General features: G+C 43.0%; 1 protein-coding gene across 1 annotated transcript; it reads left to right on the plus strand.

Moving 5' to 3' along the window:
• The first annotated feature begins 1,219 nt into the window (after positions 1–1,219).
• LOC311145183 (mitochondrial-processing peptidase subunit alpha-like) lies at positions 1,220–22,031 on the plus strand. The gene is made up of 13 exons (XM_084181393.1): positions 1,220–1,284; positions 15,794–15,996; positions 16,116–16,195; positions 16,338–16,420; positions 16,592–16,686; positions 16,845–16,945; positions 17,140–17,403; positions 17,504–17,596; positions 17,716–17,834; positions 17,929–18,019; positions 19,234–19,296; positions 19,419–19,563; positions 19,723–22,031. Exons 1-13 carry the CDS (start codon positions 1,238–1,240, stop codon positions 19,890–19,892), a joined length of 1,554 nt encoding a protein of 517 aa, XP_084037519.1. The 5' UTR covers positions 1,220–1,237; the 3' UTR covers positions 19,893–22,031.
• Positions 22,032–22,039: the final 8 nt, after the last annotated feature.

Here is a 22,039-nt window from a genome sequence, read left to right on the forward strand (position 1 = left end):
CGCTCCTGTCTCAGCCTCCAGTATTTATGCTGCAGTAGTTTATGTGTCGGGGGGCTGGGGTTAGTTGGTTATACCTGGAGTACTTCTCCTGTCTTATCCAGTGTCCTGTGTGAATTTAAGTATGCTCTCTCTAATTCTCTCGTTCTCTCTTTCTCTCTGAGAACCTGAGCCCTAGGACCATACGTCAGGACTACCGGGCATGATGACACCTTGCTGTCCCCAGTCCGCCTGGCCTTGCTGCTATTCCAGTTTCAACTGTTCTGCCTGCGGCTACGAAACCCCTACCTGTCCCAGACCTGCTGTTTTCAACTCTTAATGATCGGCTATGAAAAGCCAACTGAGAGACCTGAGCCCTAGGACCATACGTCGGGACTACCGGCCGTGGTGACTCCTTGCTGTCCCCAGTCCGCCTGGCCTTGCTGCTATTCCAGTTTAAACTGTTCTGCCTGCGGTTATGGAACCCCTACCTGTCCCAGACCTGCTGTTTTCAAACTCTTAATGATCGGCTATGAAAAGCCAACTGAGATTTATTCCTGATTATTATTTGACCATGCTTGTCACTTATGAACATTTTTGAACATCTTGGCATGGTTCTGTTATAATCTCCACCCGGCACAGCCAGAAGAGGACTGGCCACCCCTCATAGCCTGGTTCCTCTCTAGGTTTCTTCCTAGGTTTTCGCCTTTCTAGGGAGTTTTTCCTAGCCACCGTGCTTCTACACCTGCATTACTAGCTGTTTGGGGTTTTAGGCTGGGTTTCTGTACAGCACTTCGAGATATTAGCTGATGTAAGAAGGGCTATATAAAATAAAATTGATTGATTGATTGATTGGTGGCAGCTGCAGAGAGGTATTTGGGTGTGCAAGACTTTACATCAGAAGAGTTACAGGGTGTGTTAAGTGGTGGTGTCCCATCACCTCAGGTTGAGGGCATGAGGTAGGAATAAATAGATTTAAATAGTGGAGTAGGTTGGTGTTAATTTTATTTTATTTCTTTTTTCTTTTTTGTGAGTGTTAGATGGTAGGGTATTTCTTTATTTTATTTTTATTTTTCAAGCAAAATACAAGGCAGTTGTACTCCAGTCTAGTAGGTGGCGGTAATGCAACATATTGGATGCCAACCGCCGTTAAACCCAATCGAAGAAGAAGAAGAAGAAGAAGAGAAGAAGAAGACGAAGAAGAAGAAGGATGTGTTTTGTAATAGCATCCGGGTGAATTAGTGGTCACAGAGAATTCAAGATGGCGACGCACATGTTGCAGTGTAGAACTTGGGGCCGTGTTCAGAGGTAATATTCACACCTTAGTATTTGCACAAGCTAAAAGACCGAAACATTGTATCTTCACGTTTATCTTAAAGCATTTGCACTGACTTTACTGCAATATGTATTTTCGTGATCAGCTAGCTGGCCAACCATAGCCATGCTAGCTATCTGTCAAACTAGCTAGTACGCAAGCTAGCCAGCCGTGTAACTAAGAATAGGTCAAGGCAAAGAAAAGAATGTTGTGGAAAGCTATATTTTTTTAATCTGTAGTCAGCTCCAACCGAAAAGCATTGTTGACAGTAACGTTAGCGTTATATGCATGCCAGCGTAGTCGTGATTTCCTCTCTAGCTAGCTAACTACTGTTAGGTAGCTAACTAACGTTAGTTAGGTAGCTAACGTACATTGTCACTGGCAACTTGGATTAATTCTGGACAAACACACTTTGGCATCATCAATAGTTAGCATATGGTACTACCTAGCCCATTTTTATAAGCTAACTACTACCTTTAGCGTCTATTGACGATAGTATCTTCTGGCCGGGGAAGTTTTGTTAAAGGTGTATTATGCTGAAATTGCTCGGCCATTTCCTGATTGCAAAAATAGTTCGCCTATTTTCAGTTAATCTAACAAAACAATCAAGTATAATGTAGAGAGTCATTGCACCATCTAAACCACTTTTTTTTTTTTCATAAGCAAAAAATATTGTGTTTGAAGCTGGTGTACAAAACCGAAAGTAAACGATTCAAAACGAAACGTAAGAACAGAAAGCATAGAAATATTACACACAAAACACATCTGCCGCTTCTTAGACTTGCTTTCAATGATAATTACATTTGTATGTGAATTTGGTCGGGTAGCCCAAAAAGTTACATATTGCAGCTTTAAGAGCTCAGATGCTGCTTCTGAACGTTAAAACGAATCGCTTGCTGTATTTTATTTTTTTATTTAACCAGGTAAGCCAGTTGAGAACAAGTTCTCATTTACAACTGTGACCTGGCCAAGATAAAGCAAAGCAGTGCGATTAAAAACAACAACAGAGTTACATATGGGGTAAACAAAACAGTCCAAAATACAAACAGAAAATATATATACAGTGTGTGCGAATGTAGTAAGTTATGGCGGTAAGGCAATAAATAGGCCATAGTGCAAAATAGTTACAATTTCGTATTAACACTGGAATGATGGATGTGCAAAAGATGATGTGCAAATAGAGATACTGGGGTGCAAATTAGCAAAATAAATAACAATATGGGGATGAGGTAGTTGGGTGGGCTAATTTCAGAATGGCTGTGTACAGGTGCAGTGATCGGTAAGCTGCTCTGACAACTGACGCTTAAATTTAGTGAGGGAGATAAGAGTCTCCAGCTTCAGAGATTTTTGCAGTTCGTTCCAGTCATTGGCAGCAGAGAACTAGAAGGAATGGCGGCCAAAGGAGGTGTTGACTTTGGGGATGACCAGTGAGAGATACCTGCTGGAGCGCAGACTACGGGTGGGTGTTGCAATGGTGACCAGTGAGCTAAGGTAAGACGGGGATTTGCCTAGCAGTGATTTATAGATGACCTGGAGCCAGTGGGTTTGGCGACGAATATGTAGTGAGGGCCAGCCAACAAGAGCGTACAGGTCACAATGGTGGGTAGTATATGGGGCTTTGGTGACGAAACGGATGGCACTGTGATAGACTACATCCAATTTGCTGAGTAGAGTGTTGGAGGCTATTTTATAAATAAATAATAAATTGGTCATTTAGCAGACGCTCTTATCCAGAGCGACTTACAGGAGCAATTAAGGTTAAGTGCCTTGCTCAAGGGCACATCGACACATTTTTCACCTAGTCGGCTCGGGGATTAGAATCAGCGACCTTTCGGTTACTGGCACAACGCTCTTAACCACTAGGCTACCTGCTTGACATCGCCAAAGTCAAGGATCGGTAGGATAGTCAGTTTTACGAGGGCATGTTTGGCAGCATGAGTGAAGGAGGCTTTGTTGCGAAATAGGAAGCCTATTCTAGATCTAACTTTTGATTGGAGATGCTTAATGTGAGTCTGGAGTGAGTGTGAGTCTGGACACCTAGGTATTTGTAGTTGTCCACATACTCTAGGTCAGACCCGCCGAGAGTAGTGATTCTAGTCGTGTGGGCGGGTGCAAGCAGCGTTCGGTTGAAGAGCATTCATTTCGTTTTACCAGTGTTTAAGAGCAGTTGGAGGCTACGGAAAGAGTGTTGTCTGGCGTTGAAGCTCATTTGGAGGTTTGTTAACAGTGTCCAATGAAGGGCCAGATGTATACAAAATGGTGTCGTCCGCATAGAGGTGGATCCAAGCTTCACCAGCAGCAAGAGCAACATCATTGATATACACAGAGAATAGAGTCGGCCCGAGAATTGAACCCTGTGGCACCCCCATATAGACGGCCAGAGGTCCAGACAACAGGCCCTCCGATTTGACACATTGAACTCTATCTGAGAAGTAGTTGGTGAACCAGGCGAGGCAGTCATTAGAGAAACCAAGGCTATTTAGTCTGCCAATAAGAATGCGGTGGTTGACAGAGTCGAAAGCCTTGGCCAGGTCGATGAAGACTGCTGCGCAGTACTGTCTTTTATCGATCGCGGTTATAATATTGTTTAGGACCTTGAGCCTGGGGGGGGGGGGGGGGGGGGGGGGGGGGGGGCATGGGCAAGTTGCAGCGGAGGGTGCAGAGCTGGTGGCCGGGGTAGTGGTAACCAGGTGGAAAGCATGGCCAGCCGTAGCAAAATGCTTGTTGAAATTCTCGATTATTGTAGATTTATCGGTGGTGACAGTGTTTCCTAGCCTCAGTGTAGTTGGGAGGAGGTGCTCTTATTTTCCATGGACTGTACAGTGTCCCAAAACTTTTTGGAGTTAGTGCTACAGGATGCAAATTTCTGTTTGAAAAAGCTAGCCTTTGCTTTCCTAGCTGATTGTGTATGTTGGTTCCTAACTGATTGTGTATATTGGTTCCTGACTTCCCTGAAAAGTTGCATATCGCGGGGGCTGTTCGATGCTAATGCAGTACGCCACAGGATGTTTTTGTGCTGGTCAAGGGCAGTCAAGTCTGAGGAGAACCAGGGGCTATATCTGTTCTTAGTTCTGAATTTTTTGAATGGGGCATGCTTATTTAAGATTGAGAGGAAAGCACTTTTAAAGAACATCCAGGCATCCTCTACTGACGGAATGAGGTCAATATCCATCCAGGATACCCGGGCCAGGTCAATTAGAAAGGCCTGCTCGCTAAAGTGTTTTAGGGAGCGTTTGACAGTGATGAGGGGTGGTCGTTTGACTGCGGACCCATTACGGACGCAGGCAATAAGGCAGTGATCACTGAGATCCTTGTTGAAGATAGCGGAGGTGTATTTAGAGGGTAAATTTGTCAGGATGATATCTATGAGGGTGCCCATGTTTACAGATTTAGGGTTGTACCTGGTATGTTCGTTGATAATTTGTGTGAGATTGAGGGCATGTAGTTTAGATTGTAGGTTGGCCGGGGTGTTAAGCATATCCCAGTTCAGGTCACCAAGCAGTACGAACTCTGAGGATAGATGGGGGGGCAATCAGTTCACATATGGTGTCCAGGGCACAGCTCGGGGCTGAGGGGGTCTGTAGCAAGCGGCAACAGTGAGAGACTTATTTCTGGAAAGGTGGATTTTTAGAAGTAGAAGCTCAAACTGTTTGGGCACAGACCTGGATAGTACAATAGAGCTCTGCAGGCTATCTCTACAGTAGATTGCAACCCCACCCCCTTTGGCAGTTCTATCGAGACGGAAAATGTTGTAGATGGGGATGGACATTTCAGAATTTTTGGTGGCCTTCCTAAGCCAGGATTCAGACACTGCTAGGCACGGCTTCGGATGTTAATGTGCAAGAAACCAATGCTTTTACGGTTACAGAAGTCAACAAATGATAACGCCTGGGGAGTAGGAGTGATACTGGGGGCTACAGGGCCTGGGTTAACCTCTACATCACCAGAGGAACAGAGGAGTAGAATAAGGATACGGCTAGAGGCTTTAAGTACTGGTCTTCTAGTGCGTTGGGTACAGAGAAAAAAAGGGGCAGGTTTCCGGGCGTTGTAGAATAGATTCAGGGCATTATGTACAGAAAATGATATGGAAGGATATGAGTACAGTGGAGGTAAACCTAAGCGTTGGGTAACGATGAAAGAGATCGCATCACTGGAGGCACCGATTGAGTCGGTCTCCGCGTGTATGGGGGGTGGGACAAAGGAGCTATCTATGGCAGGTTGAGCTGGGCTGGGGTATCTACAGTGAAATAGTACAATAAGAAATAACCGAAACAGCAATAAGCAAGGCATATTGACATGGGAGAGAGGCATAAGTTAATGGCGACAAAGTTTGGGCTGAGGCTAAACGTAAACAGGATGCGGTACCGTATAAAGGAACAGTCCAGCAGGCATCAGCTGTATAGCTGAGTTATCATAAGGTCCGATGAACAGCAATAGGAGAGTTCGGAGGTAGTAGGGCTGCTATAGCACTGGCGAACAAGAGGCCACGGCTTGCGTGGGCTAGCAGGCCGGGGCTAGCAGATGGATCTTCGTGGTTGTCGTCGGCAGACCAGTCGTGTTGGATCGGCGGGGCTCCGTGTCAACACTAGGAGGTCCCGTCCGGTTGACAGAGAGGTAGATAGCCGGGAGAAGGGCCTGACTCGCGGCTAGCTCGAGGCTGATTAGCCAACAACAACGTCCATTTGATTGCAGCTATCTAGCTACGATGATCCGGTGTTAAAGGTCCAGTGAATCAGTGATTCCGGCAGAAAAACCGATAACGCGCTATGCAGACTGGCCGATAATAGTCCAGGCTAGAGCTGGCTGGTAGGTAGTGCAGGTCACGGACAATGGTGAGAAACCGCTAGCCGTGGCTAATGGCAAGTAGCTAGTTAGCTGGCTACACCCGTCCGGTAGACAGAGCGGTAGATAGCCGGGATATGGGCCTTGCTCAAAGGCTAGCTCAAGGCTAACTGGTGCTTGCTTCAGGGGCAGTGGTGATTAGCCAAACAGCAACATCCAATTCGGTTGCGGCTAGCTAGTTGCGATCCGGTGTTAGTGTCCAGTGATTCAGTTATTCCGGCAGAAAATCCGATGTTCTGGGTGAAAACCGCTAACGGTGGCTAATAGCAAGTAGCTAGTTAGCTGGCTAGCTGGTATCAACTGGAGATTCTAGATAAAAGTCAATAATAGAATCTGTTCCACATTGAGTGAGGCGGGTTGCAGGAAAGTATATTTTGTAGAAGGATGAAAAGTGTGATAGGGAAATATGTATGAAAAATACAAAAAAACGGGCTATTTACAGACACACAACAAAGAACACGACCGCACTGCTATGGTTTTGGAAACCTAAGGAATGTCAGATGAAATAATTTTCAAAAAAAAGGTTAAATGACTATATATCTTTATAGGGTTAGGGTTCCCACACAAACATATTTTCATGTTTATGGAAAATAGACTGAAGAGGCATACCTATGCTAATTAGCTATCTGAGTCTCCGAACATCTCAACTCTACGATGGAGTTGAGGGGAGACTAGTGTGGGCTGACTGGAGCTCTGACATCACATAAAGTGAAGTTATCAAAAACTGGTAGGTGCATATTGAAGATATTGGAAGAACTGTCCACATTTACTTTTCGTCAGCCAACAAGATGAGTAGGTCTAACGAACAGCAAAAGCACTAGCCTATTTCAATCTACTATCCCCCATAGTAAAATAAAGTTGACCTATTATATTCTGTGCGAGAAATAAATATTCCAAACATAGTTTGGGACAGTTGTGGGATGTGATAGATCCCAAGTTAATACAACCACTTGCATCAAAAACCTTTTTTACGCAATAAGGCTGATGCAACATATCAGAACGTTTAGCTTAAAATGTTGATAAACTATTACGCTATTTCTTCACACTATAAGCGCAGCAATGTGCATATGGCAGTAGGCTATAAGCACGAATGTTCCATTAGTGGAAAACACCATTATCAAAAGTGACCACAAATCCGATTATGCATGTAATGCTTTTATTATAAAGGTGCATTTTTATGGTGAAAATTATCTTCCCCAAACTTGAAACTCTACACCCCTTGTAAAGCAGATTAATGTGCTTAATTTTAAGAAGTTATTTGACCACTTTAGTTGTGATACAAACCTTATCAAAACATATAGGCCTATGGGCTAGGCTACATGAGGTGTTCGACTATGATTATTTTTTAAACAAGGAATTGTTTCTTGCCTTAAACTGGGCATCATTCACAAGTGATAATATATAATTCACAAGTGATGAGCTAATATTGTCGCCCATCAGGCTGTTCTTGATTTAATCTTGTCATTACATATACTAAATAATATGTGTGGAATTCGTTTCGATTTAGATTGGACCATTATCATGCACCTGTCTCAAAACAGGGGCAGGGGAAAAATACAGTTGAAGTTTACATACACTTAATTAAAACTTGTTTTTCAACCACTCCACAAATTTCTTGTAAACAAACTATAGTTTTGACAATTCGGTTAGGTCATCTACTTTGTGCATGACACAAGTAATTTTTCCAACAATTGTTTAGACAGATTATTTCACTTATAATTCACTGTGTCTTTAACAAGTCACTTTAATAATGTTTACATATCTTGCACTATTCATCTCATATGTACAGTGGGGAAAAAAGTATTTAGTCAGCCACCAATTGTGCAAGTTCTCCCACTTAAAAAGATGAGAGAGGCCTGTAATTTTCATCATAGGTACATGTCAACTGTGACAGACAAAATGAGGGGAAAAAATCCGGAAAATCACATTGTAGGATTTTTTTATGAATTTATTTGCAAATTATGGTGGAAAATAAGTATTTGGTCAATAACAAAAGTGTCTCAATACTTTGTTATATATCCTTTGTTGGCAATGACACAGGTCAAACATTTTCTGTAAGTCTTCACAAGGTTTTCACACACTGTTGCTGGTATTTTGATCCATTCCTCCATGCAGATCTCCTCTAGAGCAGTGATGTTTTGGGGCTGTCGCTGGGCAACACGGACTTTCAACTCCCTCCAAAGATTTTCTATGGGGTTGAGATCTGGAGACTGGCTAGGCCACTCCAGGACCTTGAAATGCTTCTTACGAAGACACTCCTTCGTTGCCCGGGCGGTGTGTTTGGGATCATTGTCATGCTGAAAGACCCAGCCATGTTTCATCTTCAATGCCCTTGCTGATGGAAGGAGGTTTTCACTCAAAATCTCACGATACATGGCCCCATTCATTCTTTCCTTTACACGGATCAGTCGTCCTGGTCCCTTTGCAGAAAAACAGCCCCAAAGCATGATGTTTCCACCCCCATGCTTCACAGTAGGTATGGTGTTCTTTGGATGCAACTCAGCATTCTTTGTCCTCCAAACACGACGAGTTGAGTTTTTACCAAAAAGTTATATTTTGGTTTCATCTGACCATATGACATTCTCCCAATCCTCTTCTGGATCATCCAAATGCACTCTAGCAAACTTCAGACGGGCCTGGACATGTACTGGCTTAAGCAGGGGGACACGTCTGACACTGCAGGATTTGAGTCCCTGGCGGCGTAGTGTGTTACTGATGGTAGGCTTTGTTACTTTGGTCCCAGCTCTCTGCAGGTCATTCACTAGGTCCCCCCGTGTGGTTCTGGGATTTTTGCTCACCGTTCTTGTGATCATTTTGACCCCACGGGGTGAGATCTTGCGTGGAGCCCCAGATCGAGGGAGATTATCAGTGGTCTTGTATGTCTTCCATTTCCTAATAATTGCTCCCACAGTTGATTTCTTCAAACCAAGCTGCTTACCTATTGCAGATTCAGTCTTCCCAGCCTGGTGCAGGTCTACAATTTTGTTTCTGGTGTCCTTTGACAGCTCTTTGGTCTTGGCCATAGTGGAGTTTGGAGTGTGACTGTTTGAGGTTGTGGACAGGTGACTTTTATACTGATAACAAGTTCAGACAGGTGCCTTTAATACAGGTAACGAGTGGAGGACAGAGGAGCCTCTTAAATAAGAAGTTACAGGTCTGTGAGAGCCAGAGATTTTGCTTGTTTGTAGGTGACCAAATACTTATTTTCCACCATAATTTGCAAATAAATTCATAAAAAATCCTACAATGTGAATTTTGGGATTTTTTTCCCTCAATTTGTCTGTCATAGTTGACGTGTACCTATGATGAAAATTACAGGCCTCTCTTATCTTTTTAAGTGGGAGAACTTGCACAATTGGTGGCTGACTTAATACTTTTTTCCCCCACTGTATATACTGCGTTCTATTCTATAATATTCTACTGTATCCTACTCTATGCGGCTCTGTCATTGCTTGTCTATATATGTATATTTTCTTAAATTCCATTCCTTACTAGTTTTGTGTGTATTGGGTATATGTTGTGAAATTGTTAGATATTACTTGTTAGATATTACTGCACTGTCGGAGCTAGAAGTACAAGCATTTCGCTACACCCGCTATAACATCTGCTAAACATTCGTATCACAATTCCAGTGGGTCAGAAGTTTACATACACTAAGTTTACTGTGCTTGGAAAATTCCAGAAAATGATGTAATGGCGTTAGAAGCTTCTGATAGGCTAATTGACATCATTGAGTGAATTGGAGGTGTACCTGTGGATGTATTTCAAGGCCTACCTTCAAACTCAGTGCCTCTTTGCTTGACATCATGGGAAAATCAAAAGAAAACAGCCAAGACCTCAAAAAATGGTAGACCTCCACAAGTCTGGTTCAGCAATTTCCAAACGCCTGAAGGTACCACATTCATCTGTACAAACAATAGTACGCAAGTATAAACACCATGGGACCACGCAGCTGTCATACCACTCAGGAAGGAGACGTGTTCTGTCTCCTAGAGATGAACGTACTTTGGTGCGAAAAGTGCAACTCAATCCCAGAACAACAGCAAAGGACCTTGTGAAGATGCTGGAGGAAACAGGTACAAAAGCATCTATATCCACAGTAAAACGAGTCCTATATCGACATAACCTGAATAATCTGAAAGGCCGCTCAGTAAGGAAGAAGCCACTGCTTCATGAGGAAGGGAAATTATGTGGATATATTGAAGCAACATCTCAAGACATCATTCAGGAAGTTAAAGCTTGGTCGCAAATGGGTCTTCCAAATGGACAATGACCCCAAGCATACTTCCAAAGTTGTGGCAAAATGGCTTAAGGACAACAAAGTCAAGGTATTGGAGTGGCCATCACAAGCCCTGACCTCAATCCTATAGAAAATGTGTGGGCAGAACTGAAAAAATGTGTGCGAGCAAGGAGGCCTACAAACCTGACTCCGTTACACCAGCTCTGTAGGGGGAATGGGCCAAAATTCACCCAACTTATTGTGGGATGCTTGTGGAAGGCTACCCGAAACGTTTGACCCAAGTTAAACAATTTAAAGGCAATGCTACCAAATACTAATTGAGTGTATGTAAACTTCTGACCCACTGAGAATGTGATGAAATAAATAAAAGCTGAAATAAATCATTCTCTCTACTATTATTCTGACATTTCACATTATTAAAGTAAACCCTCCTAAGACAGGGAATTTTTACACTGATTAAATGTCAGGAATTGTGAAACTGCGTTTAAATGTATTTGGCTAAGGTGTAAGTAAACTTCCGACTTCAACTGTACACTACCGGTCAAAAGTTTTAGAACACCTACTCATTCCAGGGTTTTTCTTTATTTTTACTATTTTCTGTGTTGTAGAATAATAGTGAAGACATTTAAAACTATAACTATAGATTGTGCAAAGCTGTCATCAAAGCAAAGGGTGGCTATTTGAAGAATATAAAATATATTTTGAATTGTTTAATACTTTTTTGGTTACTACATGATTCCATATGTTATTTCATAGTTTTGATGTCTTCACCATTATTCAACAATGTAGAAAATAGTAAAAATAAAGAAAAACCCTTGAATGAGTAGGTGTTCTAAAACTTTTGACCGGTAGTGTGCATGTCATCTCTGCAGTTAAATAGCGAATGTAGGACGCGTTTGTTGTGGTTCACTTTCATGCCAGCTAGGTAGACTATAGTTCTGTTGTAAAGATAAGCAATGTGCTTAATATTAGGAAAGTTGAGAAATAAATATAGTAGGCCTAGCCTATAGAAAGCTAATGGGATCCTCCTCTTTTTAATAGAGGCCATCATTGTGTTTTCTTGCGCAATTTCATAGCCTATAGAAACGTTGTGCAACATGAGCTCACGGGCTCTCATGAAGTGTTTGATTAGATTTGCGTTGTCAGTGATTAGAGGGACAATAGAGTGCTGAGTACCAGGCAGTTAGCAAGTTTGGTAGGCTGCTAATGACCGTCAGCAGCATCAGAGCTTGGAGAAGCCTAATTACCGTGACTAAACGGTCACATGGAATTTGACTGCCTTTATGACTCGTGACCGCCGGTGGTGGTAATACGGTCACCGCAACAGCCCTAGGCAGGAGGTCCTGTATAAACACAAACTCACTTCCTTGACAAATTCCTTCACAACAGCTTTGTGCTGCTCTGTAAAGCACAAGAAGTATGAATGCCTTGACTTCTGCAGAGGCCGTTTCACTGTAACTGCTGCACGGCCAATGCAGACATCGGATTGACCATGCAGCATCTTTAAGATACAACTGGTCCACGGACCCCAAACCGATCCAAATGTAGCATGCATCGGTCAGATAATCCATTCGAATTTTACGAATAGCAGATCTACTAAAACATTTTGCTCATTACTTTTTTTCTACCTTCTGAAAATACCTGATATTTTGTGGCACCTTCAGTGTCGACCTAAGCATGTAACTGTGTTGACATTTGTTTTGCATGCCGAACAAGAACAACCCCAGGTAATTCAATTATCCTAGTCAAACTGCGCACTGCGCCCAGCTTTGCACACTGCACAGATTCAGGCGCTGACCAACACAAGGTAGGCAGCCATGTTCCTGATCTTGAACATCTGCGTGGCAACTTCAGCATTCAAATGCTAAAATGGTTGCGTGCTATTAGGTTGTCACTAAAGGAAAAAAGCCTATGTAATTTGCTAGGTTGTTATCTATGCGCTGTTGAAAGTTGTTTTACCGGAATAAAAGTAAGCTACCGGAGACAACTCATCTAGCTATAGGCTACCTGCTGAACTGGGCATATAATAGATTTTTAGATCGTTTGGATTCACCATCAGCAATAGTTTTGCTTTAAACAATCAGTGTATATGGTCATTTTTAGATATTCTGGGTAAAGTTGACAATTTCATAATGACGACAGCACACTGCATGGCCAAAGCAGGAGAAAATAAGCTCACTAAACTTCCAAATGGTCAACCATTCGATTTTGAGGTGGGGTAAAATCCAAAGTTGTGCTATATATTCACTGGTGATGTCATAGCTAATTTGTAAACTATATAAATAAGTGGGGGGACAATAAACATTGGCTCATTCACACACACATTACATACACCATAGATATACAGTGCCTTCGGAAAGTATTCAGAACCTTTTGACTTTTTCCACATTCTGTTACGTTACAGCCTTATTCTAAAATCTACACACTACCCCATAATGAGAAAGCAAAAACAGGTTTTTAGAAATGTTTGCTCATTTATTAAAAATAAACTGAAATCACATTTTACATAAGTATTCAGGCCCTTTACTCAGTACTTTGTTGAAGCACCTTTGGCAGCGATTACAGCCTCGAGTCTTCTTGGGTATGACGCTACAAACTTGGCACAACTGTATTTGGGGATTTTCTCCCATTCTTCTCTGCAGATCCTCTCAAGCTCTGTCAGGTTGGATGGGGAGCGTTGCTGCACAGCTATTTTCAGGTCTCTCCAGAGATGTTCGATCAGGTTCAAGTCCGGGCTCTGGCAGGGCCACTCAAGGACATTCAGAGACTTGTCCCGAAGCCACTCCTGTGTTGTCTTGATTGTGTGCTTAGGGTCGTTGTCCTGTTGGAAGGTGAACCTTCACCCCAATCTGAGGTCCTGAGCACTCTGGAGCAGGTTTTCATCAAGGATCTCTCTCTACTTTGCTCCGTTCAGTCTCCCAGTCCCTGCCGCTGAAAAACATCCCCACAGCATAATGCTGCCACCACCATGCTTCACCATAGGGATGGTGCCTGGTTTCCTCCAGACGTGATGCTTGACATTCAGCAAGGAGTTCAATCTTGGTGTCATCAGACCAGAATCTTGTTTCTCATGGTCTGAGAGTCTTTGGGTGCCTTTTGGCAAACTCCAAGCGGGCTGTCGTGCCATTTACTGAGGAGTGGCTTCTGTCTGGCCACTACCATAAAGGCCTGATTGGTGGAGTGCTGCAGAGATGGTTGTCCTTCTGGAAGGTTCTCCCATCTCCACAGAGGAACTCTGGAGCTCTGTCAGAGTGACCATCGGGTTCTTGATCACCTCCCTGACCAAGGCCATTCTCCCCCGATTGCTCAGTTTGGCTGGGCGGCCAGCTCTAGGAAGAGTCTTGGTGGTTCCAAACTTCGTCCATTTAAATAATGATGGAGGCCACTGTGTTCTTTGGGACCTTCAATGCTGTCTCGGAGCTCTACAGACAATTTCTTTGACCTCATGGCTTGGTTTTTGCTCTAACATGTACTGTCAACTGTGGGACCTTATAGACAGGTGTGTGCCTTTCCAAATCATGTCCAATCAATTGAATTTACCACAGGTGGACTCCAAGTTGTAGAAACATCTCAAGCATGGTCAATCGAAACAGGATGCACCTGAGCTCAATTTCGAGTCTCATAGCAAAGGGTGAATACTTATGTAAATTGTATTTTTTTATGTGCAGAAATGTCTTACCTTTTTTCGCTTTGTCATTATGAGGTATTGTGCAGAAACAGAACAGCTTGGGTGGCTGGAGTTTTTATTGATTTTCCGGGCCTTCCTTTCACACCCTTACTGTAACAAATGTTAGATAATCGCATCGAACCGAATCTCATTGATTCGTTCTCTAATCAAACTGAATCGCACCGAATCGTTTCAAACTAAAATGCATCATTCCTGTTTTGTATCAGAACACATGTATCTGAATACGTATTGAGTCATCTTTAAAGGGAAAGATGCACATCCCTAGCATTTACACATGACATTGTCCTGTCTGCTACAACTGTGTTAAAACCGGTTAGTACAGTGTATATTTTGCATATGTGATATGAAATTAGGGGACTTTATGTTTCTAGAACTGTACAGCAATTGAGAATCAATTTGTGTTTACAGATGGAGTATCTGGCTGTTTTGGCTACCAGAGCCAGTCTACCTCTGAAAATAGCGTAAGGTCCTTGGACCTTAAGGAGTAACGCTAATGTTAGGCTCCTTAAGAGTACATCTTGGTCTAGGTGCTACCTAGGATGTGTGGGAAGGTGAATCTGGTACTTAGTTGTGACTTCAGTTCTCCTGAATGTCAAGACGTACTGTTGTTGATTGCCGCAATCCATAAACTAACCTAAACCTTGCCTCTTTCGAATCTGAGTGTGACATTTATTTTCTCACTAGTCTCTAACATATATGGTCTAAAATGACAAACTGGCTCTTTACAAGTCAGAATGTTAAATAAACCTAATTTGAACTTGTCTGCTGACTTGTCTGCTGATTTTCATCCTTATTCGGGTGGAAATGTGAGATGAAATATCCACAGGAAAGTAATATTAACTGACTTAGCCACACACAGATATCAGCGTTTTATCACGATTTGTCTGCTCATCAACTAAAGCTGGCCATACATCACACGATTTTAAACTGCGATTTTGCGACTACTTGGGATCCACAACACATTTCTGGGATCGTTGTAGGCTCTGACCAAGACGTCTTAGATCGCATAATTAAAATCACATTATTAAAAAAATAATGTAAGCGGGTGAAAGAAGTGCGATTAATGGGTCTTTCGCTCTCCCGATCCACATCTTAGGTCCAGATAACATGCCAGACATTTTGGTTCGTATCTTTTCTCCAATGCGATTTAGTGCAACTTGTCCTCTGTTGCTTGGCTTCAACCACAGAGAAGGGGTAATGATGACACTTCTTAAAGCCACAGGCACCACGACACATCTGGACATTTTAGGACAGGGATGGGTCTAGACAGGTCGCAAAATGAGCAAACTTGTGTAATGTGAGCACACCAGTCGCATACTTCAGGATAACAAGATTATGCAGACAATTCACATAATGTTGGTGCTCCCAAGATGTGAAGATTTTTGTTTTCGTGTAATGTATGCCTAGCTTAAGGCACGTGCACAAGACGGAAGTACATGCACGTAACGCATACTAACCAAAGTCTTGCAGGTGTTTACATGGTTTTGCGCATGTGTCAGGTTATAGTACCGATTATTCAAAAAAGTCGGGTTAATAAAATGTCTACCTAAATAAGGACCAACCGCACAGACAACCGGAAGACTAAGTTCAAATGTAATTTTATTAATCATTCTGGCTTGTAAGGAAACTTCCCATGTTTTTGCAGTCCTTTAATTCAGACTGGATTGCATAAATCTGGGATTACAGTCTGATTTATTAGGCAAATTTAAACCTTACGTCTTTGCATTTACAGGTACGGAATTGCAGTATATAGAAAGTACAGCAGTGGCAGCAGATATCCAAATATCTCACTCTCTGCACCATTACCAGGGATCCCTAAACCAGTGTTTGCGTCCGTTGATGGGCATGAACAATGCGAGACTAAAATCACTACATTGGAAAATGGCCTTAAAGTAGCATCTCAAAACAAGTTTGGTCAGTTCTGCACGGTTGGAAGTAAGTTCCTACAGTATTTGAATAGAACTGATCTTTCCTTATCATTCTATTTAAGTCTCCATTGCTGCATAATCAATATAGTATGACTGAATAATGATTTGCTTCTTCCCTCCTTCCAGTTTTAGTAAATTCAGGCTCCAGGCATGAGACAAAATACCCCAGTGGAATTGCACACTTTGTGGAGAAACTAGCCTTTTCTGTAAGTGTCATCTCTTGCACAAGGTGTCTCAAAGCAGATGTTCCACTGTTTTGCCTCAGTGTTGTCACTGTTGTAGCATAAGCAAATTGATGGCCATGTTTTTGTTTATGGGAAACGATGAAAGTACAATATGCATCTTCAGTCCACAGCCCAGTATGGCAGTAAAGATGAAATTCTTCTCACACTTGAAAAACATGGAGGGATCTGTGACTGCCAAACATCCAGGTATGAATCATTTCTTTGGCTTTAATGTCCAGGCACTGTATATTTTCTCTCTGACTGATGGAAAGGTATACTAACAATATAGTCATGGTACTCTTTATCCCTTTCAATGTTGTACTGCTTTAGAAGGGGATGAAACTCTTCAGTCAGTTTGTATGATGTTTTTATTCACAGAGACACCACCATGTATGCGGTCTCTGCCGAGGTGAAGGGACTGGACACGGTAGTCAGCCTGCTCTCTGATGCTGTATTGCAGCCACGCCTACTAGGTGAGTCAACACTGAGTGACGGATCTCATGTTTGAGGTCTCCTTCAATGATTTGGAGAAAATGTTGACTTCATTGAATTGTCTACAAAAGGAACAGACTAGTAAATGTTTTTGTTGGAGTATATTTTCTTCAGGGATTGCTCTGCTTTTGGTTACTAGATGAGGAGATCGAGATGACTAGGATGGCTGTGCGCTTTGAGCTGGAGGATCTGAACATGAGGCCTGACCCTGAACCTTTACTGACAGAGATGATCCACGCAGTGAGTCATACTATTGATTGATTGATTGATACACTCAGAAATTACAACACTCTTGAGCTGCATGAAGTCTGTTGCACTGTTACTGATTTACTTTGGCCCCACCTCTGCAGTGAGCCTAGATCATCAATTGTGCCATTTGTGGACAAATGTGTATGACGATACATAACGTTTCACAACACTTACTCTGTGACTAGGCAGCATATCGGGGGAACACCGTTGGGTTGCCTCGCTTCTGTCCAGTAGACAACGTGGAGAAGATCGACAAGAAGCTGCTACACACGTACCTGCGGAGCTACTACTGTCCAGAGCGTATGGTGCTAGCCGGAGTGGGCATCGAACATGAACAACTGGTGGCCTGCGCCAGGAAATATCTGCTGGATGTGAAGCCAGTATGGGGAGCCAGTACGCCTACCAATGTCGACCTGTCTGTGGCACAGTACACTGGTGGAATCGTAAGGGTAAGAGCATCAAGATGTTTCCCTTTCATTGCTTACTTTTTCCTTTTCTTATATTTATTTAACTAAATCAGAATGTAAATCTCTGTTTTGATCCTCTCAGATGGATAAGGATATGTCAGATGTGAGCCTTGGCCCCACCCCCATTCCTGAGCTCACCCACATCATGATTGGCCTGGAGAGCTGCTCCTTCCTGGTGGGTGCTCACTGTGGTTGGTTGGTGTGGAGAATCTCCCATCCACTTGCTTGAACTGTTGCAGGCTCTATCTAGGTTATCCTGTGTCTGGATGTTAATATGCATGTTTTGTGATACAGGAGGAGGACTTTATCCCATTTGCCGTCCTCAACATGATGATGGGTGGAGGTGGGTCCTTCTCAGCGGGGGGTCCTGGGAAAGGCATGTTCACCCGGCTTTACCTGAACGTGCTCAACAGGTAAGCAGGACGCATCCTTCTAAATTCTAATTAAAGTAATTTCGATGGATTTCTTTATTTAAATTCATGTTTTTATACATTTTTTATTTTTCAGGCATCATTGGATGTACAATGCCACCTCATACCATCACAGTTATGAGGACAGCGGCCTGCTGTGTATCCATGCCAGTGCAGACCCCAGACAGGTAGGGAGAGGGGTTTCAGGAGAGGCAGGGCAGGACTTTACACTGTAGTTTAAAGGGCTAATACAAAGCAGCCATATGCTTGGAGAATAACATCTGTTAAAAATAAAACATTTTTGTTATGTCTTTTTTAAATAATAAATAATTTGGTGGGTGTTTATATTTGTCAAATGTCACACATTTACAAGTGTGTATTAATACATGCATTCAGTGGCCAGTTTATAAGGTACACCCATCTAGTATTGTGTCGGACCCCCCTTTGCCTCCAGAACAGCCTGAATTCTTCGGGCATGGAGACGTTGCTCAATTGGTATCAAGGGACCTAACGTGTGCCAGGAAAACATTCCCCACATCATTATACCACCGCCACCAGCCTGCGGCCATGGACTTACGCTACTTACGCCAAATCCTGACTGCCATCAGCATGACGCAACAGGAACTGGGTTTCGTAGGACTAGGCAATATTTTTAGACTCCTCAATTGTCCAGTGTTGGTGATCACGTGCCCACTGGAGCTGCTTCTTGTTTTTAGCTGATAGGAGTGGAACCTGGTGTAGTCGTCTGCTGCAATAGACAAGGACTGACGAGTTGTGCGTTCCGAGAAGCCGTTTTGTTCACCAATGTTGTACTGCTCCGTTATTTGCCTGTTGGTGGCCTGCCGCTTGCACGATTCTTGCCATTCTCATTCGACCTCTCATCAACGAGCTGTTTTCGCCCACAGGACTGCCGCTGACTGGATGTTTGTTTGTCGCACCATTCTCTGTAAACCCTAGACACTGTCGTGTGTGAAAAGCCCAGGAGGCTGGCCGTTTCATACCACGCTCAAAGTCTTAGGTCACTCGTTTTGCCCCGCCTAATGTTGAATTGAACAGTAACTGAATTCCTATGCTGGTCTGCCTGCTTTATATAGCAACCGCGGCCACGCGACTCACTGTTTGTAGGAGCGACCCATTTTTGTGAAAGGGGCCAGGGTCTGTCATTATCAACGGTGACCCTGGAGCAATTAGAGTTAAGTGCCTTTCTCAAGGGCACATCGACAGATTTTTCAGCTTGTCAGCTCGGGGATTCTAACTAGCAATCGTTCTGTTACTGGCCCAATGCTCTAACCTTTAGGCTATCTGCCGCCCCTGGATTTGACTTTGTATTATGTGTGTTCTCTGAAGTTGTGAAAGGGCTGCCATTCCAACGTTGTTGATTACAACATCTTGCTTTGTCAAGGTTCGGGAAATGGTGGAGATTATAACCAGAGAGTTCATTCAGATGGCTGGGACAGCAGGAGAGGTAAGGCTTGCCATTAGCCTGGTGTGGGAAATTATCACACAAGCCATTTAAATTGACAAAGCTTTCTGAACATGGAACTCTCTTTGAACTTCCAAACTTTGCATCTCTCTTTCTGTGCTCAGATGGAATTGGCAAGAGCGAAGACGCAGCTCAAGTCCATGCTGATGATGAACCTGGAGTCGCGTCCGGTTATCTTTGAGGATGTCGGCCGACAGGTTCTAGCCACAGGGAAGAGGAAGCTGCCACATGAGCTGTGTGACCTCATCAGTGAGTAATAGTGCCCTGGGTCATAATAGTGGATATAAATATCAGCAAGCCCAGAATGAAACATTGGTGTCCAACAATCTGCAGGGAAATGACTAATCATAACTGTCATAGCATAAAGAACTACTGATCTGCCAACTTTTCACTCACTCCTCTTTCCAGGTAACATTACAGCAAGCGATATCAAGAGGGTCACAACCAAGATGCTGCGCAGCAAGCCAGCAGTAGCAGCGCTAGGAGACTTGACCGAGATGCCCTCCTATGAGCACATCCAAGCTGCCCTGTCCAGCAAGGACGGACGCCTGCCTCGCATGTACCGCCTCTTCCGATAGACCTCCCTACGTTTACCCAGACATCATTGTATATACTGGACACTGACCTATGCTAGTGTTCTCTCAATAGAGATGTGCTAAGCTCTGGGAGAGTACTAATGTTTGGATCTCCCAACTGTAAAAGAAAAGTGTTGAGTGAGGTGATTTTTAAAAACTAAATTTTACTTGGTGAGGATATACCCTGCTCTGTGCACCTGGAGCGTCTACATTTTCTTGCCAGAGGGAAGTTTTAATTTCCTGTTCAGTAGCCCACCTGACCAATGTTGGCTGGGATGGTTTTCATGCTTTTGGGTTTAATTCCAAGTATGTGGGTGAATATGGCTCGAGCGTTGCATTGCTGGATCTGTAGAGGGTGACCTACAAATTACCTTCATGGTAAAAAGGAAAATAAAGGGTTGTGATTGTCTCTGTTTTCTAGCCTTCTGTAGGATAGCAAACAGGCCTGGGCCCGGTTTCCCTACAGCGATGGAACTTCGGCTTATGAGTGTTTTTAACGATACATCTTCGGCTGTTATAGGAAAGATGCAACATGCGTTTCCCAAAACACCACACCGAGAACGTTCACGAAGTGCATCGTTGGAGCATGTCAATATAGTGATAGGATCGAAAGAAAGGCAGCGCTGCTGAAGTTATCGGTGGTCACCTACCGATAAACATCTTGATTCTATGTTAAGCATAGATCTTCTGTTTATGAAGTGACGCGGAAGAGCAAAAAAGCATCTAAAGACTCACTTAGTTCTACGAGTGGTCTGAGGCAGTCGGTAAATAATGAGCATTTTCAAGTACAACTTTAGTATCAATGGTTTTGGGAAACTGCTCGGAGATTTAACGATGAACTTAGCCTTAAGATACTTTTGGAAAACCGGGCCCTGGACTGCACTTTATGTATGTTTGAATGTCCTACTTCACTGATGTTTATCACAGTTGACACAGATACGTCCTTAAATTTGACAAGACACTTTTATGACATTTCATAGGCTGGAGTCTTCAGCAGACGGTGACTGAATACTAAGAGAGATGTATCTGACTAACTGCAAGCACTTCTGTCAAAATGTCCCTTACACATATGGCTGAGTTGGTCACCTCTGTAAAGCAGAGAGAATGAGATCAAAGAATCTTAGGGAATGTTTGGATTGGTGTCACCAACCTTGAGGCTCTTGTTTCTTGAAGATAGGTACACATTAATCTCAACTTAACCAGACAGAAATTAAATATACTGTATGATGCTGTGTAGTTATAGTATGCTCAGTATTCTGCTTAAGGTCCATTCTTTCATTCAACCCATTACGTCACTGTTTTGGCGTCTGTGTATATTCAACCACCTCCCCCTTTTGCCCTCAGAACAGCGTGAATTCGTCGGGGCATGGACCCTATAAGGTGTTGAAAGTGTTCCACAGGGATGCTGGCCCACGTTGACTCCAATGCTTCCCACAATTGTCAAGTTGGCTGGATGTATTTTGGGTGGTGAACCATTCTTGATACACAGGGGAAACTGTTGAGTGTGGAAAAACCCAGCAGCGTTGCAGTTTTTGACACACAAACTGGTGCGCCTGGCACCTACTACCATACCCCGTTCAAAGGCACTTCAATATTTTGTCTTGCCCATTCACCCTTTGAATGGCACACATACTCAATCCATGTCTCAATTGTATCAAGGCTTAAAAATCCTTCTTTAACCTGTCTCCTCCCCTTCATCTACACTGATTTGAAGCGGATTTAACAGGTGACATCAATAAGGGATAATAGCTTTCACTTGGTCAGTCTGTCATGGAAAGAGCAGGTGTTCCTAATGTTTACTCAGTGTATATAGTACTGTATGTGTATGTGCTGATATCCTTTCAGGTGCCAGAAAAGTCTTTACATTTGTTTCTCCTCAGTTGCAAAACTATTTTGCAATATAGTAGAGGAATGGTATGGGTCTTCTCTAAATTGTAATAATGTCTCCACACAGCTTTTTCACTTTCTGTTTCTGAATACTGCCACAATTTTATTTCAAACCAAGGTTTCTCTGGGTCCTGGAGAGAAATTGTAAATATTGAATGTGATGACCCATATGTATATCTATTTAGGCCAATTGGAGGTTTGTTTCTGGTAAATTAATAAATATTCCCATGAATAAAAATATATATTTTGAGTCATGTTTGAAG

Source organism: Coregonus lavaretus (genome assembly GCF_964263955.1).
Source record: "Coregonus lavaretus genome assembly, chromosome: 17".
NCBI lineage: Eukaryota > Metazoa > Chordata > Actinopteri > Salmoniformes > Salmonidae > Coregonus > Coregonus lavaretus.